Source organism: Cynara cardunculus, assembly GCF_001531365.2.
Source record: "Cynara cardunculus var. scolymus isolate 2C chromosome LG 7, CcrdV1, whole genome shotgun sequence".
NCBI lineage: Eukaryota > Viridiplantae > Streptophyta > Magnoliopsida > Asterales > Asteraceae > Cynara > Cynara cardunculus.
Window position 1 is genome coordinate 13,308,298 of NC_037534.1, and position 9,652 is coordinate 13,317,949.

The 9,652-nt window shown below is 35.3% G+C and overlaps 1 protein-coding gene across 2 annotated transcripts in view; it reads right to left on the minus strand.

Moving 5' to 3' along the window:
• LOC112515347 (protein ZINC INDUCED FACILITATOR-LIKE 1-like) overlaps positions 1-9,652 on the minus strand; it is a 12,284-nt gene continuing 2,632 nt past the window's right edge. The window contains exons 1-17 of one of the 2 annotated variants that reach the window (XM_025122108.1): positions 9,424-9,454; positions 7,844-7,884; positions 7,464-7,524; positions 7,251-7,353; positions 7,058-7,160; positions 6,913-6,966; positions 6,514-6,576; positions 5,090-5,139; positions 4,883-4,958; positions 4,171-4,338; positions 3,415-3,502; positions 2,752-2,837; positions 2,550-2,657; positions 1,295-1,339; positions 1,098-1,186; positions 972-1,015; positions 195-338 (exon numbers count right to left, since the gene is read on the minus strand). In XM_025122108.1, the coding sequence (XP_024977876.1) occupies positions 247-338; positions 972-1,015; positions 1,098-1,186; positions 1,295-1,339; positions 2,550-2,657; positions 2,752-2,837; positions 3,415-3,502; positions 4,171-4,338; positions 4,883-4,958; positions 5,090-5,139; positions 6,514-6,576; positions 6,913-6,966; positions 7,058-7,160; positions 7,251-7,353; positions 7,464-7,524; positions 7,844-7,846 (1,233 nt within the window). In that variant the 5' untranslated portion in view covers positions 7,847-7,884; positions 9,424-9,454 and the 3' untranslated portion in view covers positions 195-246. Of the gene's footprint in view, positions 339-971; positions 1,016-1,097; positions 1,187-1,294; positions 1,340-2,549; positions 2,658-2,751; positions 2,838-3,414; positions 3,503-4,170; positions 4,339-4,882; positions 4,959-5,089; positions 5,140-6,513; positions 6,577-6,912; positions 6,967-7,057; positions 7,161-7,250; positions 7,354-7,463; positions 7,525-7,843; positions 7,885-9,423; positions 9,455-9,652 lie in introns of those variants that run through there. The other variant, XM_025122107.1, reaches the window with a different exon arrangement.

Below are 9,652 nucleotides of genomic sequence, written 5' to 3' on the forward strand. Positions count from 1 at the left end.
TTAGATTTATTTATCAAGAAAATGGGAAAAATAAGAATTGAAGCCCACCCCTTTGCTTGAGATTATACTTTGAACTTGTTATAACCCTGATATCCAAAACCTAAACAAATTCAATGCCTATAATGCTAAACCCCCTTTCACACCAACTTATACGACATATCGACCGAAACGAATAGCCATTGGCGTAAATACACAAAGAATAATTAAGATCTCTCTCGTATAGATTGTTGATTCGAATGCTCCCTTCTAGTAATGGTTTGAGATCAAAAACGGTTTAAACGTTAGCAGAACTCCAATCCCCTCGATTACATTCAAGAAGAAAAATATCATTTGATCGCCTGCAATCATAAACATAATTAGTAAATCTAATCAACTTCCAAAGCGGATGTCTTTGTACATGCGAAATTGACCTTGTGATCACGATGAAAGAACGTTAAATCTGTTAAAATGTCATGAATTTACAAGAGTTGTCATAAGATTATTCTCCTAAATAACCCTCTCTTACGCTATGTTCTTGAATCTAGAAAGAAAAGAAAAGTAAGGAGAGGAAACGAGAAGAAAAGAAAATTTTATTTTCATGTCAGGAGAGAAGAAAGGAAAACGTCATTTTTACAAATATACCCTTATTTATTTTACAGCAGATTATAACTAATGGGTAGATGTGTAATTTTACAAATGTAATTGTTATTTCTTTTCTTCCCTTTCCTCCCACATCTAGGAGGAAAGTAATGGGAGTAAAATCAACATTTCCTTCCTTTTCTTTCCCTTTTTCTCTCCTAAAAGTAACTCGAGAATGCGATATGTTTTCTTTTTACTGTACTTTCCTTCGGAAACAATGCCTTTAATTTGGTTGTTCATAGAAGGTTGTTTATTAATCTAAGAAGTTTCATCAGATATATCTTTGAAAGATGCATTAACACGAAGAAGGTCAAATCAATATGAATTTGTGTGCATAAACTTAAATGACGTACCCGGAAGGAATGCTGCATTTTGTCTCCGTTGGGACCAAGACAAACTACAAAAAGAAAACGGAAAAACGTAAATAAGATGTGATTATGGGTCTTATTTATTAACAGGAAATACAAACGAGTACTCACAGTGCTCCTCCGCATGCCGGACCAATTGCTTTACAAATTGACTGCAACGTCATTGATATACCGTTGGCCGCGCCTCTTTGGCGTTGATCCTGTTATCAATGTACATGTGCATAGAATATAACAGTTAATTTATATACGCGAACAACGTTGAAAAATCAAGAAAATAATTTAGAAATGAGAAGGGCGACGAAGATTACCACAGCTGCATTTTGCAGCATGAACGTCCCAGTTATGATGGACACCTGGTAAAAATGAGCAACCAAAATGGGTGAACACTCAGGATCTTAATTTCGTAAAATCAGTTTTGTTCACTACAACAAAATTGAGGTTATAGGACATGAAAAATGTCTATGTGTCCTAATAGACTGTTTTATAGGACATTAAGCTTATATGACCAATCAATCAAGCTTCCTATCTTAAATTGTCAAAATAAGTGTATTGGATGCTTTTGAATGTTTTAACAAGTTTTTTAGGATAAAAATATGGTATTAGTTATTTAATAGGACACTATTTGAAAAAGTGTCATATAAGCACAAGTGTCCTATAAAAGGATATGTAATTTTTAAGCGTCCTAAAACCCAATTTTCTTGTAGTGGTTTATGCATTTTTTTGAACAAAATGGATGTTCCTCTTGCCGTTAAGATAAGATATGTATATTAGGGTTGACCTACACCAAGATCCCTCGGATTTGAGGGGTGGGGAGCAAAGCCTTTCTACCGGGGGTCTTCACAAAAAAATGTCTCCCTACCCCTCGAGGGTAGAGGAAAGGTCTGCATACATCCTACCCCCCCCCCCTCCCAACAAACCATACTTGTGTGGGATTTGTTGGGTTTGTGTGTTTTGGTTTGGGGAGCAAAGCCTTTTCTACAGGGGGTCTTCGCAAAACAGTCGTTGTATCCCATGGGGTAGTCGAAAGGTCTGCATACATCCTACAACCTGAACTCTACTTGCGTGGGAAGCCATCTCTACCTTTTTGGGGGGGGGGGGGGTTTCTTCACGAAACAGTCTCTTAATCCTTTGGGGTAGATGGAAGGTCTGCATACATCCTATGCTTCAGACCCTACCTACGTGAGATTCATTGGGTTTGTTTGCTTTGGTTTGGGGACCAAAGCCTTTTTACCGGGGTCTTCACAGAAAAAGTCTCTTTAGCCCCCTTGGGGTAGTAGACGAAAGGTATGCGTACATATTATGCCCAGACCCTACCTGCATGCAGTTGACCGGGTTTGTTTGGCTTGGGGAGCAAAGCCTTTCCAAGCAATAGTTTCCCATCACTTTGCAAAAGTGATTGCCATGACTCAAACCTATATACAAGCTTAAAAAAGTTTGTTTATAATAGTTCATGGAAACCGACTACATAAGAAGAAAACTGAACCCTCATATCTTACAGTAACAATAGAAGTTAATCAAGAGAACTACATGAATTACACAACATTTAGTCCATAAAAAACTTACCGACAAAACGTTCTTCAATACCGATGCAAAGTTTAATACCAATGCGAGAGTTAAGCCAGATAACATTGCTATATATGGATAAGTTGAGAGTAGAGGTATAGACAGAACCTACAAAAGAGATAGTTGTGTTAACCTTTAACAGCAATGGACTCATATTTTAAAAAAGAAATGGTACGACAAATAATGAGTAAAGATTGCTTACTCCCGCAATGCGAGCTACCATGATGGGGCCCATCATCTTCTCAAAAATAGGATACAATGATGTCTGGAAAATGAGAAGGCCGAGCCCTACAAGAAGACTTTTGCGATAAGCATCCAAACCAAACAAACAATCCCATAATATCCCACCCAAAAGGAGGATCTAAACTTTTATGATTAGCATGCTTTTCATTGCAAATAAAAACCATTCTTCTTGCAAAAATGTAGAAAACAGAAACTAGAATTTGCAAGAATATATTTTGAAGAGAAGTGTGAAGTAGGATGTTCTTTTTTGTGCATTTATGTTGCTACAATTTGTCCACAATTGTTCATTCTTACAAACTACCATCTACTAGTGCGGAATATTTACAAGAACAATGGTTGGTTTGCAATGAAAAGTCAAAGTACAATGATTCAAAAACAAGTTTCTTCAATAATGAAAGAAGTGAGGGAATCTTATGTACCAAAATGAATATCATAATCTGTATTGACAATATTGCGAAAATAAGTAAATTTAGCTTTGAAATTGTTGTCAAATAAACAAATATTGCAATGAAATTGAAACATCAAGTAAGAAATGGCTGCAGCATTATCAAGGGCCAAAAAGAGAAGAACAGATTGAAATTATTTTGGTCCAACTTGAAAGAGTTGGCAACTGCGTTCTCACCTGCAATAGAAAGGACCGTGCCAACCTCCTGAGTAGTATAGCTCAGGCCTCCCAAACTCCGAGGGCTCACGGCCCACAACGAGAAAATCTGTGACCGCCAACACCATGTTATGGTTAAGATCATGATGGTGAACATATGCGAATGTATTGTAGGTTCATAGTTCTAAAAGCATGATAAAATATATGAACTATAGGCATCCAAGCATTTGCAATGATCTATTAGGGGCTATTTAGCTTACTGACCTTCTACAAAACTGACTTTACGAATCTAACCCTCTATTGAGGTTTCAAGTTTTCTTCGATGATATATTGTTTTACATCATATGCTGGCTGGCAGGTCAGATGAAGGTCATTGAGTTAAAAAAAAATTAGAAGGTCATACTTCTAATTGAAAACTCATTTAAAGTTGTTTAATCAAAAGGATCTTATTTTAGTGACTTTTCATTGCAAACCAATTTGTTGTTCTTGCAAAGATGGCAGTAGACTCTGAAAGAATCGACAATCTGGAACAAATGGAAATGAAATTGCGAAACATAACCATGTTCCTTAGTGTTTTTGATAGAAATGCTCATTTGTGCAAAGTGTTGTGGTTTTCTTTTCTTTTTTTGGGGCATTTTCATGAAAGGATGGTTTGTTTACAACTAAAAGGTAAGTACAATGGTAAAATGTTAAATTGCACTTGGTTTATGCTTGCAAGATTGAGTTCGATCATTTAAGACACTAGTTATATAATTAGTGATGAGATGTTAAATTTACCTCCGAGTAAGCCATGTCATGAAGCGAAAAAACGCAATAGACAATGATTGAAGACATTAACGGCCAGTTCTTGAAGAGGCTTAGTAGAGAATTTTCTTCATCCTTTTTTTCCATGGCATCATGGGTAGCAGACTCCAACTCGTCTTTCTTATGGAAGTGTAATGTTTCCTGCGGTTCATGAAAATGAGTTGAAAAAGATTTATGTTAAAGAACATGAAAATTGAAGATGTATGTTTGCAAAAACAAAGAGAGACCACATAGATAAAGGTTTGAACCCTAAAGGCCAATATGAACTCTAATCAACATAAAGATTTTTCACTATAATAATTGCATCAGATGAAATTGAAAATAATGTCCAATATTAACCCCATAATTGATTCTTATGAAAATTAATCTTCAATTTTCAGTTAAGCCCGTGTTTATTCGGGCATAAACTACCATTTGCATACTATGTTTGTTACCAAACAATATACTATTACTTTATCCTCAATGATACTTCTTTAGGTTAAAAGAATTTCTTTATTCCAGTAATATCTAATGGGATAAGAATTTATCTTGATTTCTAGTTAATTTTTCATAATCATAAAAGAAGGTTGGATTCACAGGCCATGGAGATGTAAATTTAGAATTTGAATTCGAACATTGAAATGAACATATCATGTTAAAATGCATTCTAATATAAGTATCAAGAAAATGGCATAAGAAACTGCACCGGAAGCCAAATTGCACCGATGGTCACAACTAATGCGAAAATGGAGATACATAGGCAAGGCAGCAAGTATGGAAATCTGCATAACAAACCACAGTTCCAATTTGTTAGCACTCAAAATTGAATTTCTGTAACAAAAACAACAATAATACTCGCAAATAGTATCCTCACGATTAAGAAATAAATAAGTTAACCAAGAGGTAATATTACCTCCCAAATAGAGAATCAGGAGATACTAGAGATGGAAATTTCTCTGCAGGCTTAATTTGAAACAAAACCCAACAGTTAAAATTTTGAAATGAATATAGAAAAGAAACAGAATGGTTATCAGAATTTCGGTAAATAAAGTAGCAAATGTAATTTAAGAAATATCGACAAGGTGGTAAAAGAAAGACAACCAAACACCTGAATCATCTGCCATTTTCCAGTCCTTGGTTTCCATTACCATGTATGAAAACACAAACTGCCTCAAAACCCAAAATTCTACACAATGCCTATCCTCCATCCACCAAAAATCAACCACAACCTCCTCAGCTAGCAGAGTGGCATTGAGGAGTTGGCAACTTTGGTCTTGATAAATGCACTGATAACCTCCTTTGAGGTTTACTTATAGAAGAAGGAATTAGTGAGTATTATTTTAGTCTCTGCTTTAATAAGAATAAGTGAGGGGTAGGTTGGTATTTTCCCTTTTCCTGAATAATAAAGTGTTTAGATAAATAGTGTAGCTGGTAGTTGGTAGCGGCATTCTGTTTCATTCTTGTAAAAACTGTTGAGAGAGCGTAAGCTCAAGAGGAGAGATTCCAGACCTCTCGAAAGTCTGGAAACTATTCAATTTGTTCATCGAATAGCAACCTACCGACAATTTCAATTCAGTGTGTATCATGCACATTGCCTAAAAATACAAGGGTATCCCCTGAAACCACGTTTATTTCTTATAGAAAATCCTTTCAGGCCAATCCTGGTTGTTCACTAAAACATCACCCGAAATTGGTCATTCTTAAATTCACTAATGGCAGAAGAGAAAATTAATGTCCATCAATATCTCATCAACAAATGGGGTTCCACGGAGATATTATGCATGCATACACACACACATATATATACAGGAAGGCTCAAATAAGCAAGGCAAAGGGTTTGAGAAGGCACGGATAAATGATCAATATGTGATTCATTGGTAAAAAGCAATGTGGGTTCACATATGCATCGTAATATGTGAATAATTGATTGAACATTATCCATATGTCTGCTGTGGTGTGAGAGGAATAGGAATAGTAGTTACTCTTAGAACATAATGTACATTACAGGATTTTAATTTCTTTTAGCAAAATAATGCAGTTTTACTAACATGAATTCATCAAGTCAACAGTAACTATAGCCATGTTATCGCCATTTACAAACACAAACAACACAGCCATATATGTATGCATGGATCGAGGTGTTTGTGTGTGCTGTACAGTATACACAAATCCATAACTACTTGAGTTTATATCAAAATAACAAGATTGTGACCCCTTATTATTGAAGTTGTGAATTGCACATAAATACCCTTTCTCAATCAATTTTTAAGATGTTATCTGCACCTCGGATGCATGCAAACACATATAGAATATCAAGATACAAGTGGAGATATAAACCTGTGCAAGGAAACCTCCCAAAGCCGGGCCAACGATAAGTCCTATGCCCCATGATGTACTAATCTGAAACAAATCACTCATATATAAATTTCCAGATAAACAGAAGATATCACAGTATAAACGCAACTTTCTCCATTCAACCCAAATAAAGGAATAGAGAAAAGGAAGAACGGACACAATCATATGATCATTTTGAACCTTTTCTGGATTAGTATCAAACCCTAATATATCAGTTTTATAAGGGCAAAAAATGAAACTAAACCACTACCATCTGCAAGGTTCATGGTGCTTAATTATTCATCTAAGAAACAATAATGACCATCTGAATATTGATCAATTGAAGTAGATATCTTTTATAGAATGAGAAATGAAGGAAATGAAATGGGTCCCATTGCTTACAGATGATAATCCTAAAGCTTGATGTTCCTCTCTGAAAAGTTCACATGCATATGCCTGTTTATCAACACATTAGGGAACGACTCAGATACAAAATGCAAAGATTATCTTAATGTGAAAGTAGTGAAAGATGTAAGATAAGGAATACCTTTATCGGTCCAAGTAGCCCGTTTAAAAAGCCAAGAAGAAACCTTGTAATGATAGCCATCCAATAGTTCACACTAAAACCAAAAAGTGTGTTGAAAATAACCCTGAAGAAGATAACAATCACAAGCTTTATGAGAACGAAAGGGATCAGGCATACAGAAGTACAGAACAGTTCAAGTCAAGTAGTTACGAACACTGTTGAAGTGCCTATAATAATTACTGGTTTGCGACCATATCGATCAGCCACTACTCCCCAGAAGACAGATGTCAGTGCCCTTCCAACCATAAAGGAAGACCCTTCAAAAGATTGAAGAACATATGATATATGTTTTCAGTAGAGGTAGGAAATGATCATCAACCGACCAGTGTGATTGATTCATGCAACATAATGGGCAAAAATAGCTTACCTACAAAGCCTGCATAGTAACTAATGTCCTCCTCATCTTCCGCAATATGAAAATCCTTTATCTACAGCAGAGATCAAGATAATTAACGTCTTTAATTCTGCCATTAAATTGTAGTGCCTGCTCCAAGGGTTTAAAAGGGAGCAGAATGGCCAATTTCAAAGTGTGAGCTAATAATTAAGCCTAAAAATTGGAAGCTGATCAGCAGAAAACAGAATTAAAAGAAACTCTACCATATAGATTGTACATCAGGTTTGGCTTTAAATTATTGAAGTTCTAACTTCATTATTAGAAATCAGATTTATCTCAACAAACATTAACGTTCTACAACATCAAATAATAGGAAATAGGATAGAAAGCAAATAGAAAGTAAACACACTTACCATGAAATAAAGAAACGGAAAGAGAGACGATATGGGCAGTGCTGAGAAGGGAAAATAGAGATAGATGTTAGACATGAACATCCAAATAAACTTATTGCAACAAGGTGTTAGATAGCTCTTTTAGTGTAAGGTTTAAGATAGAAAAGTGGTATAGTAATTATATTGAAGGTGTATCAATTTATTTTTCTTTTTGATATAATAAGCTTACAAAGTGCTCCCTAACTTTGGAATCTAAGTAAAAAACGCATATCCACTTGTTCATAATAAATTTTCTTTTAGCCGAAAACAATCGGCCGTGATACTGATACAAGCCCAAAATTGTATGATATACGTTCTATAATTCTCTATAGGTATCATACATCATATATAAGCCACAACAAATGTCAACCGGGTGCCATAAAAACACTGCTTTCAAACCATACACCAAAACTACAACCAAAGCAGAAAGGGATGTTCGATCAAAAAGCACCTATTAATTCCAACTGTCCAGGAAACCACTGTCGACATAGTTCTTTTCTTATTTTTATATAATCTACGGTGAATAAAGATGGCAAGCAATCATTGCATGAACTTCTAATAACACAAGCACCCACAGTTCATTTCTTTTGCATGATTGAAAACTGGTACTGATTATTTATACCCTAATCTAAATGTTCTACAAGTCATAGAAGAACGGATAATATGAGCATGGCAGTTGTTTACCGTTGCAAAGCATCACAGTCCATATCCATAACACTTCCTTAATAGGTAGCCCGGTGTTTAGCTCTTTATACTGATCCAGATTACACCCAGGACAGCCTTCATAATATAGTTTGTTCAAAAGTGGCTTCTTAAACTCATTGCCACCCATTTTTTACCAACCAAACAATTTGATTTGAACACCAATTCAGCTCGTCAAACCCACTTCCAAAAGTCTACAAATTGATTGTTAAACCATCCACTCTATTCTCAAAAGGTCCTGTTCTTGGTTGAGGGAAATTGAATGAAAAGGAAAATGATTCTATTCGTTGACGTATTGGATCGCTAACTCCAATCACTACTATAAAATGGGTCTTGTTAATTAGTTTGGCAGATCTATATCCGTGATTCAACTTAAAAGAAGGTTATTGACTGCTGCAGATGACATCACTTGAAAGATCGATTCAGACAACAAAAGAGAGCGTATATCAGAAACGTGATCAAACCCGATTGCCATTGTTGACTGTTCTCGTTTCTGTATACCCGGTTTCATGTTGTTGGCAGCGAATGGGTTAATTCTAGTTGTCCCCATAATGGCGGTGGTTCAGAAATTTTATCGAACAGGTACAATGCAATGAACGTGCCAACACAAATATGGGAACCAATTTCAATCACAAGACGACAAACGAGCATCAAGTGGTCCGCATCTATTGCCGCCATCGTCGTATTAATTGCATCGTCTTTTTCTCCTACGCCTCCCATTTCAAAAGATTCTCCATCGGAGACGCCACAATCGGTAATGGAGATAAAACAAACAGTTTTAAATCAAAACATCAAATTGTAAAGATGGATTTTTCTGTTTTCAACTCATACAAACAACGACCATTGAAAGCAACCCAAACCTTTGATTTCATGAAATGACGATAGTGAAAGATCGAGAACCCACCATTGTTGGTCCATTAATTCCATAGTATATATGTTTTTCTTTTCATATAAAAATGAAAGCAATTCCTATCCTAACCCAAACGCTATAATATTTATATTTTAAATATTATTATTATGTTTAATTTTTTATACTTATTATACAATACTGATTAATATTTAATATTTTTATTAAATTTAGTAATTTAT